The sequence below is a fragment of the Doryrhamphus excisus genome, chromosome 14 (assembly GCF_030265055.1).
Source record: "Doryrhamphus excisus isolate RoL2022-K1 chromosome 14, RoL_Dexc_1.0, whole genome shotgun sequence".
NCBI lineage: Eukaryota > Metazoa > Chordata > Actinopteri > Syngnathiformes > Syngnathidae > Doryrhamphus > Doryrhamphus excisus.
Window position 1 is genome coordinate 7,785,325 of NC_080479.1, and position 25,060 is coordinate 7,810,384.

The 25,060-nt window shown below is 46.5% G+C and overlaps 3 protein-coding genes across 11 annotated transcripts; 2 read left to right on the top strand and 1 right to left on the bottom strand.

Annotated features, from left to right (window-relative positions):
• Positions 1-2,525: 2,525 nt before the first annotated feature.
• On the top strand, positions 2,526-5,153 carry hey1 (hes-related family bHLH transcription factor with YRPW motif 1). Its single transcript, XM_058047101.1, has 5 exons — positions 2,526-2,896; positions 2,979-3,054; positions 3,128-3,211; positions 3,288-3,369; positions 4,015-5,153. The coding sequence occupies exons 1-5, from the start codon at positions 2,811-2,813 to the stop codon at positions 4,620-4,622; spliced, it is 936 nt and encodes a 311-aa protein (XP_057903084.1). The 5' UTR covers positions 2,526-2,810; the 3' UTR covers positions 4,623-5,153.
• A 631-nt stretch (positions 5,154-5,784) lies between these two features.
• On the bottom strand, positions 5,785-17,068 carry stmn2b (stathmin 2b). Of its 4 annotated transcripts, none has more exons than XM_058046331.1 (6): positions 16,887-17,068; positions 14,919-15,108; positions 9,044-9,139; positions 8,733-8,905; positions 8,094-8,285; positions 5,785-7,485 (listed from the first exon to the last, which is right to left on the bottom strand). In XM_058046331.1, the coding sequence occupies exons 2-6, from the start codon at positions 14,935-14,937 to the stop codon at positions 7,426-7,428; spliced, it is 540 nt and encodes a 179-aa protein (XP_057902314.1). In that variant the 5' UTR covers positions 14,938-15,108; positions 16,887-17,068; the 3' UTR covers positions 5,785-7,425. The 4 variants fall into 4 exon arrangements, with proteins under 4 accessions (XP_057902314.1, XP_057902313.1, XP_057902316.1 ...); XM_058046330.1 differs by having other exon boundaries at positions 16,676-17,068; XM_058046333.1 differs by having other exon boundaries at positions 16,964-16,978.
• On the top strand, positions 14,737-24,984 carry si:dkeyp-120h9.1 (Y+L amino acid transporter 2-like). 6 transcript variants are annotated; one of them, XM_058046324.1, is made up of 13 exons: positions 16,145-16,724; positions 18,469-18,631; positions 18,970-19,145; positions 19,245-19,387; positions 20,008-20,133; positions 20,219-20,360; positions 20,889-21,012; positions 22,420-22,523; positions 22,601-22,697; positions 22,875-23,024; positions 23,111-23,294; positions 23,738-23,864; positions 24,208-24,984. In XM_058046324.1, exons 1-12 carry the CDS (start codon positions 16,651-16,653, stop codon positions 23,830-23,832), a joined length of 1,578 nt encoding a protein of 525 aa, XP_057902307.1. In that variant the 5' UTR covers positions 16,145-16,650; the 3' UTR covers positions 23,833-23,864; positions 24,208-24,984. The 6 variants fall into 6 exon arrangements, with proteins under 6 accessions (XP_057902311.1, XP_057902307.1, XP_057902306.1 ...); XM_058046328.1 differs by lacking the exon at positions 16,145-16,724 and adding an exon at positions 14,737-15,138 and having other exon boundaries at positions 18,423-18,631; positions 23,738-24,984; XM_058046323.1 differs by having other exon boundaries at positions 16,148-16,724; positions 23,738-24,984.
• Positions 24,985-25,060: the final 76 nt, after the last annotated feature.

A 25,060-nucleotide genomic window follows, 5' to 3' on the forward strand; every position in this document is an offset into this window, starting at 1 on the left:
CACGACGATTGCGTGGGTTTTTGAATATTTATCGTGTGTTCATGCTGAAAAACGTTTTCATAGCAACAAGATTTCGCAACCACGTACGTCTTTGGAAATGACACTGTTAGCATGTTTTGCTTCAGTGCTGTTAGCATGTTTTGCTTCAGTGCTGTCGCCAAGTGACATCGCCAACTAGTGGCTTGGCATGAAAATGACAACCTTTTTTAACATTTTTGCTGGTCTACGTATGTGCGCCAATTGTTATGACAACAACGGCTGTGCTGTAAAATTGCGGCAACACAACTGAAACTCTTGATGTGCAGATCGATACTGAAATATCGATACTTCCGATACCAGGTCTTCGTGCTATGAAATCAATTGTCAACCTGACTTTTACTCGGTGTCACATCGGAAACTAAAACAGTGGCGTCGCTAATATAAATAAATAAATAGCTAAATAAATAAATAGCTAAAAATCATGTTACATACTTTTCAGTGAATCGTCATAGTGAAAAGCGTTTTTTGTCTTTCTCACAGAAATCCCACAAAATGACTGCGTCGGAGCATTTTTTTACCCTGTGCCTTTCACACAGGCCTTGCACACAGACACTGTCCGGCCTCTGATGCTGCCTCCTGGAGGTGGAAAAATGGCGGCGTGACATGACTGCTAATGACTACCGCTATTTTTAAGGTTTGTTTTGCTTTTGGGGCGACTTCCTAAACATCATCCATCAGCATCGCTCCGTCGTCATGGCTGCCTGGCGTCACTCGTCAGTCGCACGGCGGACGCAAGGCTGGCTTTTTTTTTTTTTTATTTTTTAGCAGGAAGTCCAAACCCAAACAAGCGAAACTACCTGATGATTACCTTTTTTTTTTTTTTTAAGAAATGGTGGAGCCAAATAATGGGACAAGAAACTTTTCAAAGTAAAACTCCTCATGTGTCACTGGCTGGCCTTGAACTGTAATAAAATAAAAGCCCCAAGATCAGATCCAGACGCAGAAACCAGGATTGGTTTTGAGTGCAATTCGGGTTGATGGCCTGATTTGCACAGGATGGGGAGGGGGGGAGGCGTCCATCCCTCCCTCACCTTCAAAGACCCCCTTGCCCACCCCCACTGGAAGGCCCGACTAATCACAACATGTGATGAGACTGCTTAGAACAAAGACGGAGGGGCAGAAAATAACAGCGTGGGAACTCTGGCTGAACTTGAAATACAACAAATGAACTCAACACAGAACCCCCGCCCCTTCCAACAGCCCCCCCCCCCCCCCCCCCACACACACACACACTAATATGGATGCACACCTGTGTTTGTTGTGACAAGGGATTCAGGTTGCACCATGGATGAGTGCGACTCTCGCTCTCCACCCCCCCCAGCCCCCCACCACCCAACACACACGGTGACATGAAAAGGGTCTGCTAAGTGCTTCCTCTCATTCATGGCGCCCTATCCTGATTATTATTAACATTCGCTGGCCTCATAAACGTGACAGTGTCAGTCAACTTAAAACGGCCACTTTTTCAATGGAACTCTTGTATTGGATTTCACCATATTGTTGAATGCTACCTTGCTGACACTGTCAATCAAAACGGAGTATCTTTAAATTAAAATGGCAAGCTTTTCAATGGACATCTTGTATTGGATCACGTTATGGTGTAAACAATGTGATAGCTGCATGTGCAGGAGGCCCCCCATGTAGAAACATGAGCTCCCCCCCCCCCCCCCCCCCTTGTATACAAACACCCCAGTGGAGCTGTCAAACTATTTGGGATCACTGCACAAGGCCTTCATCCTGGATGTGAGGATGATGATAATGTGGAACCTCCAGGGTGTTTGGACGAGGAGGCGTGCAGGGAGGTGTGTGTGTGTGTGGGGGGGTGGGCGTCGGTGGCTTCCTCCGGCTGCGGCGCTCCCGTCTCCGCTGCCGGGCTGAGTCGGGATTGGATTACAGGTTCACACGCTGGCTCGCAGACCGCCCGTCGCCCCCCAACCAATTGCTTCATTCATTGCAGCGCCGGGGACGGCCCGCCAGCCTCTGATTGGTTATCAGCGGCGGTCGGGGGAACTTTCCCACGGCCAACGCGTGCTGACAGCCGGCCAGCCACTCCTCATCGTCACCCCACCCCACCCCCCCACACACATACACGGGGAGGGACCAAAAAGGCACGGACAGAAAGTCTATTGGACCACTGTCAAACTTTCCCCAAAGATCCTCCATGCATAGTGAGGATGTGTTACTCTGACATTTTTACCTCTCAGACGATTAACTTTTTTCATGAGTACACATGCCTGTCACACAGAGGATCTTTGACTAGCGTATGTGTTTGAGTGAGTGCTCTTGTTAGATAGAGGATCTTTGACTAGCGTATGTGTTTGAGTGAGTGCCTCTGTTAGATAGAGGATCTTTGACTAACGTATTTGTTTGAGCGAGTGCCCCAGTCAGATAGAGGATCTTTGACTAGCGTATTTGTTTGAGCGAGTGCTCCCGTCAGATAGAGGATCTTTGACTTGTGTATTTCGCAGACAGGAAGTGCTCCTGTCATATAAGAGCTTTGGTGTTTTGCACGCCCGATATGGAAGTATTTGACTTGTCTTCAGAGTGGAGTGAGACCTCTTCACCATCCTCTCAGACTCCGAGGCGCTGTTGCCAACCGCGCTGTCAATCGAGCGCTACCCCGCCCCGCGATTGGCTGCCTCGCTCCCTCGGTCCCGCCCCCTTGACTTGAAACGGCACCGTGGGAAAGGCGAGCCCGTCAAAGCCGAACGAACTTTACCGACGCTCACAGCATCCAAGCGAGGAAGGAGTTGTTTGTCAGCAGCGTGGACATGAAGAGGAACCACGACTTTAGCTCCTCGGACAGCGAGCTGGACGACGCCGTCGAAATGGAGAAGGAGAGCGCGGACGAGAATGGGTGCGTTCGCCTCCGTCACCCCGTCGCTCCTCCGTGTGGAGTCAACTTGACAATAACTCCGAATGTTTTATTATTTGTGTAGGAATATTCGCACGCCGCTTGGCTCCGTGTCTCCCACGACGTCCACTCAGGTGCAGGCGAGGAAGAGGCGACGAGGAGTAAGTTGCCGAGCGGCCAAGAGAAACAACTCGTTGCCGTAACATAAATTAAACAACCCTCTTTTACTGTCAGATCATCGAGAAACGCCGCCGTGACAGAATCAACAACAGCCTGAGTGAACTCCGTCGGCTGGTGCCGAGTGCCTTCGAGAAGCAGGTGCTTGATGAAAACATGAAAAATCATATTTCCTCACTTGCCTGCTTGTTTCTGAACGCATCGCTTCTGACAAAAGGGTTCTGCCAAGTTGGAGAAAGCAGAGATTTTGCAGATGACCGTGGACCACCTGAAGATGCTCCACGCCGCTGGAGGCAAAGGTAAGCCGATCATCCTCTGTTGGTGGCAAAATGGCCACCGTGGCCGGACTCGCTTGTTTTCATCTTAAGTGGCACAAAAAGTCAGACCAGGATGACTTCCCGAACTCGGGTTTCAAGTTGGACTGCTGGCTTTTTCATTTTTTTGTATTTATTTACAAAAAAAATATTTATTTATATGTATTTATTTACCGGATGGAGCTACTTTAGCACCAGTAACGTTTCTCCCCAAAATGAATGCTAATGCTATTTTATTGGTGTGAGGTAAACATATTGGACTTTTTAAAGGGTTAAAAGAGTCAAATATGATTTATGAAATATGAAGCTGGGAAGTGTACGTTTGTTTTCTGACACTGTACAAACATAAATGCATGCATTGACATGCATAATAATAATAATAATAAGCAAATACTCTGATTTTTTTTTTTGTTAAAACCTGGTTCCTGGTCTTTAAGTGTTAAAAAAAACAAAGTATAGCAAACATTTGCCATATCAGGCTTAAGTGCTTTTAAATGACATAAAAATATGAATATATGATGTTTTATAGTCGTTTAGGAAAAATGGCCGTTTTTGGTCATTAGGCTAAAATGTGCGAGTTTCTGTAAGATGTTAAGTGTTAACACCCCCTTCCTCTCCCCCCTCCTCCAGGGTTCTTTGACGCCCACGCCTTGGCCATGGACTACCGCGGTTTGGGTTTCAGGGAGTGCCTGGCAGAGACGGCCCGCTATCTCAGCATCATCGAGGGTCTGGACAACGCCGACCCCCTCAGGATCCGCCTGGTGTCGCACCTCAACAGCTACGCCAACCAGCGCGAGGCGGGCCTCAACCACCTCGCCTGGGGTTCCGCCTTCGGGTCGCCGCCCGCCCACCTGACCCACCCGCTCCTCCTGCACCAACAGGCCGCCCCCCTGGCCCCGCCTCGGAGCGTCACCAGCAGCCCTCTGTCGTCTTCGTCCTCTTCCTCCTCGTCCCCCGCAGACTCTCACCCGGCAGGTCGGCGCAGCAGGAGCACCACCCCTCACTCAGACCAAGCGCCGGTGCGCGCCCCGCCCGCAGGCACCACCCCCGCCCCCGTCCTCCACCCAGCCAAGCTCTCGTCTCCCCTCCTCTCATCTATCTCGGCTTTCCCGTTCCCGTTCGGCGCCTTCCCGCTCATCTCCCCCATCGCCACTGCCGCCCTCAGCCCACCGGCTCCGACACCGCCCACGGTGGGCAAACCCTACAGACCCTGGGGGATGGAGATCGGAGCTTTTTGACTGGCACACACACAATCCATGTATAGACTCACAAAGCCCGGCTGAGCTGGACTTTTTTGTTTAAAAAAACAAAAACAAAAAAAAAACTATTTTTTGTATTTTCTGTGGGGGTTTTTGAAGCGGGAGCCCCGCCCTTAAAGATGACTGATTTACCCTCTCGATTGATGTCCACCTACCCCCACTTTTCTTCTTTTAAAGAAGTTTCTCCGGCTGTTGTCAGCCTATCAGGAATGACTTTTCCAGATGGTCAAGCGGTCGTCTGTCAAGTTCTCAAACAGGCTAACACCCCCCCCCCCAGTCCACCATCCCACCCTTTTGTTTTCCCTTTAAGAGTTTGTGTGCCCCCACGCTTGCAGTGAGAGGAGCGCTTCTTTTGACAGCAGTTTATGGGCTGGAATAAACACAAACCAGGTGTTTGTTTCAGCCGACGCCACACAAAAACAAGCCGTAAAGATACAAACTATTTTGTATATTTTAGCATCATGTCTTGTTGCCGGTGCTTCATGACATCCTTCCTCAATAAACAATCTATGATCAACCGTCTGTGAGATGTTGTTATTTGTGATTGTTTGCTTCTCTCTATCTCGTGTCCACACAGGAAGCCATTAACAAGGAGGGGATATCCTGGACAATAGCGGCCTGGAGCCGGCCCCCACCTTGCAACCACCGCGTGGGAACAAGCTAAGGAAGAAGGAAAAGATGGAGGAATGAACGTTCCATTGCCTACGGCTACAACTTTAGCGTCACAATCACTACAAAATTATCAAAGATTACATTTAATTCACGTAATAACTCTTTAGAACTCGCATTTATTAATATTTTTTGCATTTGTAATGATCCATTTCCATCAGTTCCATCTGTGAACTGTAGTGACGTACCAAGAGTATCAAACAGCTTGCGTTATGTCGCCCTCCTGTGGTTCAATATAGTACTGCAGTATTGTACGGATTTACTAAAGTATATTAAAAAGCTTAAAAAACACATTTGAATTGACACAGCTGTAACGTTAGCAGGTAATATGTTTTCGAAAGAAATATGTAACTACATAAAGTATATTTTCTAGTATAAATTACTCAACAGTTTCAGGCGTTTCGATTCGTAATTCTACTTTTTCTACAGTATTTTATATTGTCAGTGTGACTTTATGCAATATTTACTTCACAGTAAATGACTCTGCAAGGCGTTTTTTTCATTGAACCCCAAATCTTTATTAACCACTGCTTGCTCACAAAGATATACAGTATGTGGAGAGAGGGTTAACACACGAATGAATAGAGGAAAGAGAAACGGAGAGAAATGGTTGTCTGGGACAAACTCGTCAAACGTCAGCGCGTTTATCACACGGCACAAAAATCTACAGCCTTTTCCTAAAATCTGCACACGTCTAAACACTCTACTGTGCAACAAGGTGCCGCCAACCAATGGCGTTCGACCTCAGCCTTCAACAGCCACCTTGGTTCTTGCAAGCCTCCATTATCGATACTTTCCTCCTCGTGTGCTGTAGTCACTGTGACATGATTTGTGTTTTCCTGCAGCCTTCCTATACGCTCCCATCTTAGTTGTGTGTGCTACGCTAGACGTGTGCCTGTATATTCATTTTCCAAGCGGCGCCAAAAGAATGTGCTATGATCCTGTCTACCACGTGACTTTCATTTTTTTTTCATCTTTGCTGCTCGCCATCGGTCGCTTTGTTCGCGTTTCCCCCCCACTTTGGCGGGTTGTCATTCATACGAAGGGTACTTGAATGCGTCACTATTGCCACGTGACGTCGCTCGCTTCTCCAATTGGTCAGCGGGAGAGCGTAAACAGGAAGAATGGACCGAGACGCAGCGCGTGAAACGAGCGTGGATAACTTTGACGATTCCATTGGCAACACAGCGGGCTACGGTACACCGGGGGACGACCGAGTGCACCGTAAGAGGACGCTGCGAGAGAATTATTCTCATTTACACGTGAAAAACATGCTCTTGTTTGAGCCAGGATCGTGACATGCTAACGGCTAACATGCTAAAGCGAAGACGCGTTGGGTAAGTCACCGCTTGCTACCCTGATTGGTTGCTTTGACAACTTGAGTTTGTCTGTACTGTGAGACGGAGTGTTGTTCTATAGGGTGCTAAGTTGGTTTCTATACAGCAGGAATGATGAGGGGAGAGGTTTAAATGCTGTCTCATCCACCAGAAACTCACACATGAACACTATTTAGAGGGGAGAAAAACAAATCTATTTCAGTGTCCAGACTGGCCATGATGATGATTTGCGGTGGAATATGTGAGCAAGGGGACAAAAAGGAGGGTTTGGGGGTCAGATGGAGGGCCTTGCAAACAGTCACAGCAAACATGAGCTAGCTGGCAAACTCACGACAAACACCTAAGCTTGCTACCGCACCACAAAAACAACCTAAACGAGAGAAAAGAAGGTGAAAGAATGCAACCACATCCATTGATATGTCAGGGGGATGATTTCTAAACAAAGTCACACTGCAATCAATACTTTTGCTGCTCGTCTTGTAACAAAAAAAGAAGTATTTACAAAACCGCTGTTGTGTTCCGATTCATTCTGCTTGAGAAGAGTAAGGTGGGAGATTTAGGTTTCTTCTGCATTTTTCAAAATCCACCCCCAAACACACCCCCCACCGCCATGGCGCTGTGTGGTACCTTCAGAGTAGTAACATGAGAGGGGAGGGGTGAGTATGGCAAGGGGGAGGGACTGGTGGGGTTGGAAGCGGCCGCCAAGAACCTCGGGGCGGGGTGGAGTGATGGTGGTGGTGGTGGTGATGATGATGATGATGGTGGTGGTGGGCTCCTCACGCTGTCACCTCTTCTTTCAATTCCTTGTTCCTGCGCACCTCCTGAGCGTGCCTCTCCTGTGTGGTGGGAAAAGGGGGAAGGGGGGGATAAAAGTCAACTTCTCATCCGCTTGAACTTTTCCCAACTGTGACGCCTTCACATCACGGATGATGTGGCGCTCTCCATCCCCGGCCATTCCCCCGTCTCCTTGCAGCCGCGTTACCTCGCTGATTCCCACATGTCGCATCAGCGTCTCTGTCAGACAACTAGCTTTTTTTTTAACCAGCGCTTGAAAACATTTTTAGTTAATTTAGTGTAAATGAGTTAATATTTTTCATTCTCAACTAGCATTGGCGTCTAAAAAGATGCTAACCACTATCATGTCTTAAAAACAAGCCAAATTAAAGCTGAGAGCAGCGTTGAGCGCGCCATAGAGCATTTCCTGTTGCCACTAGGTGGCGCTGAGAAGAATTCTGCAAGTGACGTATGTATAGCTTCATGGTGTCATCTCCATTAGATGTACTAGAGATGCAGGATGTGTTTTTTCCCAAACCGATAACTTTCTACTTAACTGATAACTAAAGTAAATTAGGATTAATTTGACATTAATGTCACGTGGTGGCGTGGGATAAACTGTACGTATCATAAGAAAAGCATGGAAACGCATGATTGACAGGTGCCTCACCCTCTCCTGCAGGCGCTCCATGAGGGCGCTCAGGTAGGCCTGCCGGTTCTCCTCGATCTGCTCCATCTTCAGCTGGAGCTTCTCCTCGGCCATGCGGCTGAAGTTGCTGTTCTCCTCCATGGCCTTCATCAGAACGTCGCGCTCGTGCTCGCGCTTCTCGGCCAGGGTGCGGAGCACCTGCGCCTCCTGGGACTGAACAGGAAGGAATCATTACTGCAAGTCTGCTCATCTCCTGTTGGTGTTTTATCCACTTGAAGTGGGGTCACGGGGCCCACTCGGGGCCTGATGTCTTATTGATCATGCCGTTGATTAGTTGGCAACGACCAATGAGGTGCAGCCTAGTCAAATTATCCAATAATGACTTAAAAGATGACTTTAATCCGCCTTTTTCTCCCGTGTTGCTGTTCTGCATGAACACGCAATGAGTACTCAAACAGGACCCGGTATTTTTCCAGCTTTTGAGGTACTGTCAGAGTAACCGTGAAAATCAGATTGCGAGAGAGTACCCAGTAGTGTCTGGTTGGGTTCTGTGTGAAAGGCACAGGTGGAACAATGCCAGTTCTGGCCCTGATGCACTCCATCGGCACCCAAATCCATCCTGACTGATTTCCAAACCAACCAGAGCCAAAATGTCCTTACTCTCCTGCGGTCCTCCGCTGCCTCCAGCTTCTTCTGGATGTCCTCCAGGGAAATGTCCCTCTTGGGGGGGCTGGTGATGCAGTAGGTGCCGTCGGACACAGGCGAGGACGGCTTGAGGATGACCTCGAAGGCCTGGCCCGAGGCCCGCTTGTTGATGGGCTTGATGTCCAGGTCTGTGGTGTAAAGGACCAAACCCCACCAAGGTTATGATGGGTAGACATTTGGGAACAATAGTGCAACCTTTCATTTCAGGGGAGGGGGAGGGAGGCGTTGGGTTTTCCGCCATTCGCCGGCGGTCCGAGAAGGCTCACCTTCAAAGTCGCCCAGGGTGTTCTTGCGGATGTCGGGGTACAGACAGGAGCAGATGAGCGAGAAGACGGAAATTTCCTTCATCTTCTCCTTGTAAGCTGCCGACACAAAACAGGAAGTGTTTGATGGGTTAGCGTGCGTGCGTGCATGTGTGTGTGTATGGACGATGAAATATCATTAACCCACTTTCCTCTCCACGGGTTTGCTTTGATGTCAACACTTCCTGGGGAATATTCATCATCATCATCATCATCATCATCATCATCAAACCTGCTGGTGTATTTTTTTTTTTTTATTGTCATTTTGCCGGCCTTGTTTTCCCCTCCAACAGCAAACTCTTTGGTCTTTCCCCTGGGGACTTTATGCATGTCGTTAGCGTTTCATGTTGTTGTATTATTTATTCATGGGCACGGACCAGCTGCCTTTTTTTTTTACCTCTCGGAGGCAAGAAAGATGAAACATGAAGAGGCATTATTCCATCAGCATCACACAGGGGTGTCCAAAGTCTGGCCCGGGGGCTCTTTTCTTGTTTTTGGCCCTCTGCACATGCAAAAAACTAGTCAATTCATCATTAATGAGATGTGTATTTTTAGATCTTACACTAATTGGCTTTATAGCGCAAGCTAAAATAACCTTTGTTCAGCTTAGCATATATTGACCCACGTTGAAATCTTTTGTGTACAAAAATAAGGCTAATGCTCCATCTTGGCTCAATGTTTATTATTGTGTTGGGTTGCTTCATTTAGCTAGAAATATTTGTAGCATGTACAATGCCTTATTACAGTAGCTTTAGGCACAAACCAAGGGTAATTGCAAGATCTAGGCTAGAATCAGAAAATCCAGATTTCGGCTCTGGGAGTGAGAGGAAGGAGGCAAAGCGCACAATTGAAGCTGTGGCGGTACCATATATTATAATGTGCAACAACATAGAAGAATACAAACATATTTAAATATGAATGGCCATTCACAACATTAATTTACAATAACACAATTCTAGTGAAATCGGTATACAAAGCAGTGCATCCATCTAGTATACCAAAGAAAGCCGAGGACTGAGAGTCCCAAGGCATACGACTTAGTTCAATAGTTCAATGGCCCAGCAATTGAGTGTCCAGAGGGTCAGGGGTCAAGGAAGGGACTGGAGTTTATATGAAGGCCAATGAGCATTGAGCATCGAGAGGGACAGAAGAAAAGGGACGGCTGCAAAGCCTCCTACTGGCCTGACCAGAGCAAGTGGATGCCAGCTCCTCAGGTAAGAATCCGGGCTTCCAGCTTTAGGCAGGTTGCCTTAATGCAGAGTTCCTAGCTCGCCATCTAAACCTGGCCTATGTAAAATAGGACCAGTATAAATTAAATCAATGTGCAAGCAATACAAATCGTATCATAACTTCAATATTGTACAATATATGTTATTTATAATAAATAATTGCCATATGGCATTATTCATTATGACAATCAAAAGTAGTCTTAATCCTGCAAATCCAATAACAGTGTATGGCAGACAAAGTTTAGCAACAATCAACTTAAAGTGCGTTAAGTGCATCAGTAAAATGGTACCAACTATTACACAAAAGATGGCTTTACAATGCCTCGGACCACAATAAGTTTTAGATAATTCCATGGAACGGCGGCACAGCGGTCTGGTGGTTAGTGCGCAGACCTCACAGCTAGGAGACCAGGGTTCGGTCCCCGCCCTCGGCCATCTCTGTGTTTGCATGTTCTCTCGAGTGTGTATGGTTGTTTGTCTATATGTGCCCTGTGATTGGCTGGCCACCAGTCCAGGGTGTACTCCGCCTCTCGCCCGAAGACAGCTGGGATAGGCTCCAGCACCCCCCGCGATCCTTGTGAGGAAAAAGCGGTAGAAAATGAATGAATGAATGAATAATTCCATGGAACACTGAGAGAACAGGCTGATATCAAAAGGTACGAATAAAACGCTGCTAATGACGTTAGCAACGAGATGCCAAACAAACACTCACCAATTCTGTAGTTCTAATCAACCACTGCTCCTTTCAATGCAGCATTGCGCCGGTGGGCGGCCCCTATACTCCGACCACGCATGTATAATGTTTAGTGCATTTAAGTATGGCCAAAATAAAATAAAATATTGTTATTATTATTTTAATAAAATAAACAAACTTGACTATGCTCAGAAATCCCAGGAACATCATTATTGTGTGTGCTGGAAATAAACACTTGGTGCATTTAAGTATGCCCTAAATAAATCTAATCTAATGAAAACATGTGAATGTGTGGTGTCTTTGAACGCACCCACTCAATGCTCATACGACGGTTAGTGTGATTCAAGTGGTAAAGATTTTCAGACATGCCCAATTGAAGTGTTCTGCCAAACAAGTACTACACGTATACAGTAAATAGAATCCTGGCCCGTCTTATCCTTCCCTCCATCTTCTTTCTCTTCTAACAACAGAGAGTGTTGAGCACTTTGTCCCAGGGATAAAGGTCAACCACGCTGAGTTCCCATCATCGCACTTGGCAATGGAAGTAGCAAATAGCCAACCTTCCCTGTCCTTCCTTCCCTGTTTTTGGCAGCCGCTACACGGCAGCACAGTGACTGCCAGGCATCGCCCTGCATGGAGCGTTAACTCTGGAAGTCCCACAATTATTAGATTGCGTTCGGGCCGTACAGACCGACACACGCCACGGTAATGCGATCATCCAGCGCATGGAGCGCCTCAACTTAGAACTTCTCCCTGGAAGAGGGTGGGGGATGGCCCAGCATACTCCCAAGTGGACACCCCAAGTGGACACCACAAGCCTCCATCTGAGCCCCTCAAGACGTCGTCATGGTTCTTCCTCTCTGCACACGGGCCGTAATTAGCCCACCTTGCTATTTTGTTGTCACTCGCAGGCTCAAACGGGGTAAGGTAATTTGGGTTAAGTGCTTGTAACGGAGTTGACTGACAGCTTCCATTGCGGCGGGTGAGGATGAGCCGACAGTTTCGATTGCTTCCCAGCGAGGGGGAGGAAGATGGAGTCTATTAGGAATGCATGGCTGTAAATGTAATTTCACCCTTTTATAATGTGAGCCAAGACTTCTCCACTTCCCACCATCTGTCCCTCTCTCTACTGTATCCATCTAGTCCAAAAAGATGCACTCCGAGCCATCTGTACTCTTATTTGCTACACGATGCTCGTGTTCCCAGGGTGTAAATGTGACACACTACAGTACAAAATACACCCATTTCATTCAAGCAGCCCTCCTGTGAATGTTTGCATGTTAGCAGTACATAAAATGTGCAATATTCAAATGTGACACCTGTTCCTTCCGTGTTCTACTTAGTTTTTATTGGTGCTTTACACTCTGATCTTATCTTATCTTATGATATGGACAATCCCTCTCCTTCAGGTGCATCACAAACAGCCAACACTGTTGTTGGCTATCAGTGTAAAAATACACGGAGAGGTCTTATTTTGTTAAATATCATGTACATTTCTTTGCAATGCTTATCTTTGTAGTGCATAAATACATAGAAAATCCTTATTTTATATTTCCCCCTCAAGTGTTGTCACTTTAAGTACTATGGGATACGTCCTACTGTGTTGTAGGAGGTAGAAAATGCAGTCAGTCAGACGTCAGCTACATTTTACCATCTCTAGCTAGCTCGCTAGTTCAAAGTGTGGCCCACAACTGATTGTTTGTATTGGCTTTTTATGTATTTATTTATTTACAATGTAGTATTTTTCCTGAGCTAGTCCAAAAGTACAAAGTGAGCCCTCGTTACTATGATACGGTATCGATCCTTTTGTCATGTTAATGTACACGTATGCAATGTGGGCATCACTATATACAGCAGTGTTCTCCACAGGACTGCAATGTATCTGTGGCATGGGCCACATATAGACCCCCATCATCTAATTTGCACATTTTATGGACGCAGGAGAGCTGAAAAGTGCGGAAAACTGACTGACTTTTTGACACAGACAATCAAGACGAGTCAGAAAACGACCCAAATATAGCAACACAGTCGCTATGTTGGCACCCCCGATCCCTCGTGTTGCGTCTTTGTATTCTCTGCTAGACCAGGTGCCTGTGAGATGTGTCAGGTAGATTTACGACAAGCTAGCTTCACAAACAATCCGTGTATTCCACCGATAACTGAATGTATGGGAAACACTGACGTGAAGAAAAGGTCAATTTGGGCCATCAATTCACGAGGACGGGGGAGACGTGCCACGCCACCCTTGCCTCCGTTCCTCTCGCGCCTCTTTACGTTGCGAGCGCACTTCCTGTTGCCATCCATCACCTGGACCCAACAGAACATCAATATCCCTCTACTTCCATCCCTCCTTCCTTCCTTCTTCTGCTGATGGATGCACTCCCGTCCTCTCCTTCCCACCCAGCGCCTCCTGAGAGCTTGGAGTCATGCATCAGCACAATGCACCACGCTGTTTGGTTCTTGGGGGTTTTGTGCTCTGTGTGCCGTTTCCCGTATAGCTTTTTATTTACTTCCCTGGTGGGGGCTGTAGTCTTTAGCAGAGGCGAAACCACATAATGAGAAGATGATGAAGGTGGAGGAGGATCGAGGCCAGCCACACCCTTAACTGGTAATGATGTATGTGTACAAAGCTGATGCACTGATGTCACCTCCTCCTTTTTAAAAGGTAATAGTCACCCCGGGCGGCAATGGGCGTGTGCAGCATTGATTCATGCATACACGGCAAAAATGACGAGAAGGGCGTGATATTCTTTTTTTTCTTAGGTGACCACACCTAATTGGATATGACGTGACAGCGAAAAGCTCTTAGAGGCTCAGGTGTGAGATGAGACGTGATTTATTAGGGGAGAGGAATGCATCGCTGGCTGGTGTACAAGCTTTGATTCAAAGCATCATTCCAAAGAGGTCCTGCCCTTCTCACTTTGGCTGGATGGAGGAAGAAAATAGGGAGGGGACAAATAAATATATAAACGGCCATGGCTTAATCGCCGGTGTCCCTGGACACACACACGCCGGCGCCCTCGTTGCTGTCTGTCTGCACGCGCCCCCCATCCATCAAGTGGCTCCTCAACCAGAAAGCAAACAAGACTGTCCAGACAAGACACCGGCGTCCCCACTTATTCTTTAAAATCCCTCCCCAGCTCTGGTAGTGTTGTTGCTAATGTAGGCCCAAACAATGATAGGGTGCAAAAACAAGGCCCCAAATCACAGTATTTCAGTATGAACATCATTTTTTGCCACTCCTGTGCAATATGATGCAAAGAAAGAGATGCTCTCACCCTCCCGCCCATTCATGCACAAAAGAAGCCAACCCCCCCAACCCCCCACGTAAAATTCATACCGCAACATTAAAAAGGACAGTTTTTGCAGTTTTCACTGCATTTGTCATAATGGAAAGGTTCAGCAGGGAGGCTGCCGAGCTCTAGGGTGGGGGGCAGTGTGTGTGTGTGTGTGGGGGGGAGGACCGGCGCTGTTGGGTGGGGTCGCTGGCTCTGCATTATGCTGCGCGGCCGTGACTCAGGCAGTAAAGGGGGGCAGGTAGGTGGTGCAAAGGCAGGCGTCTGCTTCATGCCCCCAAGTAAGGGCAAATAATACATTTCAATCTTCATCATAATCATCTTTGCTTTAAAGTGAAAGGAAAATATGGGTCATTGATTGTCTGCATGTGCAAACACACTCTGATTAATCAATAGCAGAGGTTGCTGTTATAATACAATATAAAGCTTATGCTTCAATGTGTGCAGGTTGCGCAATAGAATCCCTCAGAGGAGACATGCAGAGCAGTTTGGCCGCTCCCATTCATCAACCCTCAGCATCCTTTTGTGCTATGGGTGTCGCCTCTCCCTCACACAGCATCAAACCCTGGCACCTTACATTCACAAATTAAGAAGAAGACAAAAGGATCCAAAATGCTCACCAATTGCGGTCTTGGCCATTTCTGCGGTGCTGAGCGGACGAGAGCCGACGCGCTGGATGCTCTTTTCCAGGGATGGGAGGACTGCTGCTTGCTAAGGCACTGAGTCAGCAGAGAAGGGGGCTGCCGGTGCGCCTGCTGGTCCGTTATGAGCGGTGTCAAGGAAGTAGGCGGCTGAGGGTGCAGCCCGGGCCTTCAAAATAAAAGCACAGACTTCTTCAAGGTAAGCCATCATGTGTGAGTCACACCTCAACAATAAAATATATATTGATTAGGTGTTGTAGGTGGTAGCACGTCTGCCTTACTGTCAGGAGATGTGGGTTTGAATCCCTGGGGTGGGTTCTCTTGGGGTACTTCCTCCCATAACCCAAGGTGTGCATAGGTTCGTCTATATCAGGGGTCTCAAACACGCAGCCCGCGGGCCAAATGTGGCCCGCAGGACACTAGTTTGAGGCCCCCGCCTTGATATGAAAGTTTAATGTTAGTGCGGCCCGCGCAAGATTGATATGAATGCTGTATGGTATCATGTACGCAGAAAAAATTATTACGTTTGATTAATGTTCATGTTAAAGATTAAATAACTGTTAATAGTTATCCTCCCTATCCGTGTGGAAGTGGTAAGTTTTTGGCTATTTAAGTTTAAAGGAAATATCTTAAAGGCTACCGTTTAGGTCGCTAGCTCTCTAGTTTGCGAGTTAGCATGTGTCTCAAGACCCTGCAGTTGCGCAATATGTTGTAAATAAAAAAAGTATAAATGTGACTATAGTCGTGTTTTGTCATGTCTACAGGGCTCTAATAATGCTTTAATTTTAATCTGAAAAAAATAATTTGTCTACCTACCAACTATGTGGTTTCTTAAGTTTTTATTATTTGCCGTTTTATTATTATTATTATATTTATTACTGATTAATTTTCTTTATTCTTGATTTGTTTTGATTTATTTTTCATCTTATTTTGTGCAGAAAATTAAAAATTAAGATATTTGAGAACAGTGGAATGTTTTATCAGAGCTTTTATTTAAAATCGGAATCAAAGCACTGAAAAAGTTTGTATATTTTTCTGTTTTTAATAAATGCGTTGTTTTTTTTGGGGGAAAACCTGATGCGGCTCAGCCTTGCCCAGACCCTAATTAGCATGCATGGTTGGTTCCTCCAATTAGCATGCATGGGTATTTCGCATTTAGCATATTGTGCAGTTAATGAGTTGACCTGAGCAATATAACGCGTGTGGCACAGCTTAATGTGTGTAACCTTTATTGTAATATCTGAAGTTCGATACAAGTGTAGTAAGGGCAAGGCATCAGCCACTAGGTGGCACTGTGCACGCCTGCAAGTACTTAAGCCATACAACTACTGTAAGTGCAATGGTCATTAGCTTACACGGGACTGAAATACGTTTGTTTCATTTGACGATCAGTAGAATTGCGTGGCAATAAGCATATCTCTAATATGTTGTATCTGGAAATTGACTGACAGCCATCAAAATGTGGGGGACTAACCTCATCTCTGGCGGATTTACCTGAAGCACACCTGAGCAACCAGGGCACTCATGGCGGGGGCGGCCCGTTTATTCAACCGCTTCGAAACGTCTAAACTCGCGTGATTAGTTACATTGTATGATCAGCAGTAAACGTTTCTGAGAGACATTGTGAACATTTAAAGTGACGACCGAAAGTAGTCCAGCGTTGCTCATGAATTCCGAGGAGGAGGAGGAGGGGCTAGCTAGCTAACTACAGATGTTGGCTAGGGGCTGCCGCTCACTTGAAGACGCCAGCTTCTCATGTGCGACTTCCTGTTTGATGACACACCGGTATGTTTCTGCCTTTTTTCGAGTAACTCTCTGTCCCTCAGACGTATGCCAGACGACTTGCTTCGTTATTCGTATACCCCTCGCTTTCACCATCGCGGGGCGCTGGATAGCATCCACACAGCATCCTTTGACATTAGCATAATGGCGTCACGCCATGCTTACTTTGCTTAGCGTGGCACAGAAATGAACGCGATTCCTCCAGCAAACCGACATCCCGCCACGCCCTTCATGCTACTAACCTCCTTTTCCTGCTACTATCGGTTTCCCCTGCCCCTTATCGCTCTAACTGAAAGCAACCGTCGTTTTTTTGTAGCTAGGCGCGCACCGTCTACTTTTAATGAGTTTAGTGGAAAAGAATGTGGCTGGGCCGTGACGTCACGGATAAAGTACCCCCGACCTCGCCCCCCTACGAGAACGTGGTCCCTTCTTCCGGTTTGAACGTCGACTTGCCTTCTCCACAAGTGCGTGGAGTGTGATAATCACCTTCACTGTGGAAATAGAATAGAAACAGGAAATAATGATCTGTTCAATCGTCAAGCTGTCGCCATTGTAAACCTACAAACTACAGACAAGTGTCATACAAACACAAAAATCCAGTGTAGTGTAAATATAACTGAAACTAATGTGCACAGAGGGTTGGACTAGTTTTGGTTACCTCATTAAAGGAAAACTCACTTTTAGGGGAACATTGCCCATCGTCCACTATCCTTAAGTGGGGCGTGAATACACGTGACATTCTCTCTTCTGTGCATTCTAAAGATATATTTAATTTATAATTTTATATTTAATTTAGATTTAAAAATAAATAAAGATATATTTAAAATGGCTCAAAAGAGACCTAATGACATCATCGTCTATCGTTTAATAGACGCTGTAGGAGAGAGGAATATTGCTGCAGGAGACAAAAAGTGAGTTTAAAAAAAAACTGTCACTTTCTTTTTGCGTTTTTTTAATGTCACAAACAAGATGGAATGTGAATGCTTTGGGCCCACTGCAGCCCACTGCTCGTTGAGAAGAGATTTGTATGTGCACATATTTGTCTTTTGTTTCGTTGATCATGTTTTTGTCAAGCAATACAGTTTCACACCTTGTGCAGCAGTCCTTGAACGCACCATAGTAACGTGCTACGAGACGCAAAAGTGAAAGAAATGCATACTTGTCTTTATCCGACCCTGCCACACACTCCTCAGCATTCTTGTTGACGGCCGTGGCAGAGACTGTTGTCAGCTGACCATTTGGTTTAATCTGCTAGTAAAGAATGTGACCCAAGTGTACGGTATATGAGGATATTGCACGTGGGCGTCTGATCCCGCTGTGAACCACCAGACCTTTACTAATCTGAGACAGTTTTTTCTAAAGAACTGAGTTCAAGCTAATACCGGTCACCTTCATTTGTCTTTCCAACATCCACTTGACATGCGCACATACGAGCGCACACCGGTTTACACCGTACTGCTCATAGACAATTTCCTTGTGTCAAACACTAACATGCACACAAATGAGAGCGCATGCGGGGGGGAGACGGGCAAGACGCTTTGTAAATGCAAAATTCAGCAAGTAGAATAATTGGCTTCTATGTTTCCTGAATGTTGAGTTTTGCACGTTTGAGTCTGCTGCTTATCTTCTGCTTTAGTCATCGTGCACATTAGATAGAGAAACCACACCCCCTACAATTGGACATGCCCACTCTCCCTTCAGGTTTTTTTTTGGTGCAGCTTTAAGCTCAGTTCCCGTCCTTTTGAAGTTACTCGTCGGCACTGTTGACCCCCACTGCCAGGATGGTCGTCGAGGCGGACGCGGCGTCCCAAGGCAGCGGCGTGCACTTGAAGCAGGAGATCTCCCTCCTGCACGGCGTCTGCCTCATCGTGGGGAACATGATCGGCTCTGGCATCTTCGTCTCACCGAAGGTAAGGAGCCTCATGGCTCGTTGTGTTGATTGCATCAGACTCTGCTCACCCTCATCATGGCGCTTGTGTTATAAGAAGTCGCCGTCATTGAGTGGCGTGTTTACAAAAGCTCTTCTGCAGCGGTTCAGACTGTTGACATAATCTTTAGCCTCATCCGACGAGGCATACAAAGCAAACTCCTGAATGCATGATCCTGATTTTATTCTCCTCTGGGTGAATATTGTTTAACAAAGCAAACATGAGCGTTAAATAGGTGTCAGAGCCTGAGGCAACGCGCAAAACCTCAAGTGTGTCAACATGACGGCAGCCGAGTGACGTCCAAGTGTTATCCACTGCAGGGGGTCCTCATGTACACGGGCTCTTTCGGTCTGTCCCTGGTCATCTGGGCCATCGGAGGCGTGTTCTCTGTGTTCGGGGCGCTGTGCTACGCCGAGCTGGGCACCACCATCCGTAAATCCGGGGCCTCTTACGCGTACATCCTGGAAGCTTTCGGAGGCTTTTTGGCATTCATCCGGTAAGCAGCGCGTCCTTTTCATGCGTCGGGTAATCACTGATGACTCACGCGATCCTGTTTTGTTTTGTTTTTTTTTCTCGCTGCTGCATTCCTCTGCAGGTTGTGGACGTCTCTGCTAATTGTGGAACCAGCTTGTCAGGCGGTGATTGCCTTGACTTTTGCTAGCTACCTGGTTCAGCCTTTCTACACCACCTGTACCTCCCCTTATTATGCTGTCCGACTCATTGCTGTGGCCATCATATGTGAGTTTCCTTGTGTTCTACTTCACTTGAAATGTACGTACGGGTTGACAGATGATAATAATACTGATGATAAAACGTCATTATCACATCAACATTACATTACCTCCATTTGTTAAAAGATCCCCTGTGTTTTTCTTAATAATACTATAAGTAGAACCAGCTTATGAGCGTCAAACGTGAGAAAAATGTATCACCTCCCTCATTTTGAAAGAAGAGGCCCTCAAATGTTTGCTGGAAAAACCTTCTTCCTCTCAGACTCACAGTTTGACTTGCCCTCGTTGACTCCCCCTCAGGGGGAAGTCCTCACCACCATCATAAGTGTCTTTCTCTTTCTTTCGGAGGAACCCCAGTACCCAGAGAAAACCCACACATGCACACCCCACACAGAGATTCGAACCCAGATCTTCCAGATCTCCTGACATGCTAATCACTCATCCACCGTGCAGCTCTGTGTGACAAGGAATGCACTTTAGCACCCTGTAAACGCATCTGCACGATATATTGGCTCTGACAGTGTGCTGCATTTCAGGTTTCACTCATCAAGTCGGATGGATGGATTTAGTCACAGTCACCACCCTTCAACGCCCATTAATGTCTGCCTCTCTCGCCGCTTGACACAGGCCTGCTGACATGCATCAACTGTATGAAGGTGAAGTGGGGAGCCATTCTGCAGGTCATCTCCACCGTGGCCAAAGTGCTGGCTCTGATTGTCATCATCATCACCGGCCTGGTCCATCTGGCAAAAGGTACCGTGCTACACCTTAATAAAGCCTCCATTGATGCAACCATTTCCTGCCGGTGACAAATTTCCCGTGTTGTTGGTGATGGAAGATGATCGAAACTTTGAGGAGTCCTTCAAAGACTCCAAGCTGGACCCGGGCGACATGGCTCTGGCTCTCTACTCGGCACTGTACTCCTACTCTGGCTGGGACACGCTCAACTTCATCACAGAGGAGATCAAGAACCCTGAGAGGTACCAAGGCACTCCAATGACAGGAATCAGTAATCCCTCATTTATCACCATTAATTGGTTCCAGACCCGACTGTGAAAAGTAGGATTCAATATTAATAATAAATTGAGTATTTTTGTAGCGAGAGCATAGAAAATCAGTTTCTGACTTTGTAAATCCGGGTTTTAACATGTACACATATTCTTTGTTTACATGGCATTGCACGGGCTACAGGATCACTGCAAAGACACAAGATAGCTGCCACTAGCATATCAAGCTATCATGCTCATTAGTTGGCCTCTCCAATTTACGTATTCTGAACTTAGTGTTTCAAGCAGTGTGGGGAAGAAGGACACAGAAGCCAAACACCTACCACTTCCACATGGAATGAGAGGAGAACACTCTTTCACTTTACCGATGCTTGGTAGTCAGAATGCTACATATTAACTTGTCTATCAATATTTTTGGAGTAAAAATGGGTCAACCACAAAAGTGATGAAATTGACAATTTAGCAAGAGTTGACCGTGTGACTTTGATATTGACTTTGCAGGAATCTGCCTCTGTCCATCGCTATTTCCATGCCCCTCGTCACCATCATCTACATCCTGACCAACGTTGCCTACTACAGCGTCATGGATGCCGACATGGTACTCAGCAGTGAAGCTGTTGCCGTGGTGAGTGTCCTATAAACCTCTCCTTACGGAAAGTCTTCCATTGCAAAGATAGTCATGCACGAGTTTGAGGAATGTTTGAGCAATGTTCATAGGTGTTTTTTTGTGGTGGTAGTGGAGGAACTGGTGGAACAACAACCTGCCCAATATTAGAAACAGGTCCCAAAAACCCTACTTGCTCTAATTTACCTTATTTACGCTTATTTACCTAAACCACAAAGTTCATTGGAAGCAGGTGATTGTTGGACAACGGTTGGTATTTCCCATTTATAACTGCTATATATTGTATAATATAGTATATACTATTTATAGAGCAGTGGTGCCTTGTACCAAAATAGACTCTAACCAAAGCAAATAAAAAATAATGTCCATCAAATTCATCCCTTCCAGACGCACAAAAATGTTAATAGAAAACACATTTTATAGACAATAATTATAGTTTTACATGCACAAAATCATGCAAACATCATTACAAATAACGATAATTACAAACGTGATTGGCTGGCGACCAGTCCGGGGTGTACTCCGCCTCTCGCCCAAAGACAGCTGGGATAGGCTCCAGCACCCCCGCCACCCTTGTGAGGAAAAATCGGTAGAAACTGCATGAATGAATGATAATTACAAACGATTGGACAAGTGAAGGCGGCACGGCGGACAAGTGGATAGCACGCAGACCTCACAGCTAGGAGACCAGGGTTCAATTCCACCCTCTCTGTGTGGAGTTTGCATGTTTGCATCTCCCTGTGCATGCGTGGGTTTTCTCCGGGTACTCCGGTTTCCTCCCACATTCCAAAAACATGCTAGGTTAATTGGCCACTCCAAATTGTCCATAGGTATGAATGTGAGTGTGAATGGTTGTTTGTCTATATGTGCCCTGTGATTGGCTGGCCACCAGTCCAGGGTGTACCCCGCCTCTCGCCCAAAGACAGCTGGAATAGGCTCCAGCACCCCCGCGACCCTCGTGAGGAAAAAGCGGTAGAAAATGAATGAATGAATGAATGAATGGACAAGTGAACAGCTAGTATGACTTTTACCAAGTTTTGCAAACAGGTAGACGAGAGAAGATTCGGTCCTAATTGCCCCAAGGCGTTAGTTGGAGCATTTCCAGTAAAGACCGGCACAAGCCTTTGTGTCGTCCTTCTGTCTGCCACAAACTCATCTGGTTTGATGAGGGCCATGAGCGGAAAGTCGTTTGGCTAAAGAGGTTAGCGCCCCCCGCCGGAGTTTGGATGATGTGATTAGTGCAGCAGGGAGGAAGACCCGTGCTGAGGCTCAGGCTCGCCGTCGCTGGTATTTGCTAATTGTGTGCACATGGCCTCATGGCCGCTCTTGAGTTGGACCTGCCGTATTGCCATGTTTGCATGTGAGCACCAAACTTCCTCACCTCTGACTCTTCACTTCCTCACGCAGACCTTTGCAGACGGGACTCTGGGCTGGGCGCGCTGGCTGATCCCGCTGTCTGTGGCTATTTCCTGCTACGGCGGTCTCAACTCCTCCATCATCGCCGCCTCCAGGTCACACGCACATTTTGAGATGTTTGTGTAGTTTATCCCTGCACTCCATCATCACGCGGTGCTTCCTTCTCCCTTAGGTTGTTCTTTGTTGGTTCCCGAGAAGGCCACCTCCCCAACGTCCTGTCCATGATCCACATTCAGCGCTTCACTCCCATTCCGGCCCTGCTTTTCAATGTTGGTATCCATGTTTTTTTTGTTTATTCCTGTCCTGTGAAGATCAATCAATATCATGCTTTACACAATGCATCATACAGTACATAAGAGGAAGTAGAATACTATAATGTAGCACCCCACCCCCGTGAGAGGTCTGTGGGTCCACTGATCCATCCTGAATGCCTTTTCCCTCGGCAGGGCGCCATGTCTCTGGTGTACCTGACCGTGCCGGATGTGTTCCGCTTGATCAACTACTTCAGCTTCAACTACTGGCTCTTCATCGGCCTGTCCATCGCCAGCCAGATCTACCTCCGCTTCAAGGCCCCCAACTTGCACCGACCCGTAAAGGTAGGCGGCGCACGTTTTGTCGCCGGCGTACAGGCGGGATTAGCGGCGCGGCTTTAACGACCTCTCCTGCGTGTCCCCCTCGCCAGCTGTCCTTGTTCTTCCCGTTTGTCTACTGCCTGTGCAGCATCTTCCTGGTGGTGGTGCCCCTCTACAGCGACACCATCAACTCCCTGGTGGGGATTGCCGTGGCGCTGTCCGGCGTGCCCGTCTACTTTGTCTGCATCCACCTGCCGCGCAGCGCCAGGCCAGCATTCTTTGGCAAAATTCTCAGTGAGGACAATAATTTTTTTTTTGACAGATATATTAATTTCAGATATTTTTTAATCAATAATAAACTTGTTCTTTGTGTGTAGAGGAAATTAATAAGTTTAATTAGGTTAGGTCAGGTGAGTTGACTTTATTAGTACCTCAAGTTTGACGATGGATTTCAATCCATTGACCTCCAAGTTATGGGCCCAGCATGCTTCCCCTGCACCACCCTGCTACAAGGTCAGGACATCCATGAACATGCTGGAACAATATAGGCACGCCATAAATACACCTGCAATACCACAGAATATAAAGGCACACTTAGCAATAAACAAATAGAACAGACAGGTGAATAATACATAATAATAGGTAATACTTCTGTTCTCTTATGGCAGCTGTTCAGAGATGTTTATCTACTGAAAGATGCGTACCCTCATGTGAGTTTTTTTTTTATTATTCTCTAGACGCCATCTCGTCTTACACCCAGAAACTGTGCTACTGCTGCGTGGCCTCGCCTGACATCGACCTGGACAACATCGACCCCGACAAGATGGAGTGATGGACAGAGCGGGAGAGGGAGGGACGGCAACTGTGAGCCGGAGACAATCTTTACCCGATTTTTTCCTTTTTTTTTTTTTTTGAAAGAGGAAAAAGAGGTGCAGGCACAAATACAGTACATGCTACCAGTTGGCAGTAAGACGTCCGGTAGCCACCGTCTTTGATCGAGATGCTAAAATCCATGAAGCTATACAAACGTGTGCTGTTCACCACGTTTGCACATTTTACATGTTCTGTTTTTAGAACATTTTTTTTTTACCTGTATACTGTCGCCACACCTTTTATTTTTTGGTTTTTATTTTCACAGTATGATGCATGCAGCTTCCTGGTGCCTCCTAGTGGTAGCAAAGAAAAGTGTTTTGTTTTTCTTGTTTAGGGTTGTACCAGTTCTGACACCACTTGATCAGAGGTGAAACTCCAATGTGCACTGTGGCTCTTCTCATCTTACCCTCTCTGCTGGTTGCCTTCAGGTTCCTACACACTTGACGCTCACTGGGGGTGCACGATAATGGTGGGGACTGATATCAGAGTCAGGACAAAGCAGGAAGTTGGAATGTATATCGTGCATCTGTAATATTTACATATTGCTTGAATGTCATGTTGCCTTCAGAATATTTTGCCGGCTTGGGCCTTTTTTTGGTCCTCTAGTTCTCATCTTGGTCGTGTGCCATCAGGGTCACGAGGGCGCCGTAGCACCACCCTCGTCATCTCTGTGCCTTTCGTGAGAGTTTCTTGCCAACGTCCGTGCGTGTAGTTGCCAAATTCGCCAGTCCAGGTATTGTAGTTGAAAATGCCACACCATTGGGTGACATTTGTGGTTATTTGTGCCAGCAAACAAACGCACAAGCCATGTCGGCATTGCTCCCACTTGGGAAAATTTCAATCTATCGTTATCGGGATTGTCTTATATATCTCGTCTTCTTAGCTGTATTTTAATCAAAGAGCACTCAGCCTTTAACGTTGTGGTTTGACGTATATTATTGTGCCTCATTGGACCTCAAATGTGTGTACTTGGACAAATGCCGAAGTGCTTGTTGTTGTTTATTTATTTTATTAAGAACAACCATTTGAGATTTTTTTCTTACCTAGAGTGTGTTGTGTTGTTGTTTGTTTTATAAATAAATGTGAATAAAGGTGGAATATTTTCAGCATATGTTAGTTTTCCATAACTGTCTTATTTGGAATGGTGAACCATTAACGTGTAATTGCAGCTTCTGGCCGCTAGAGGC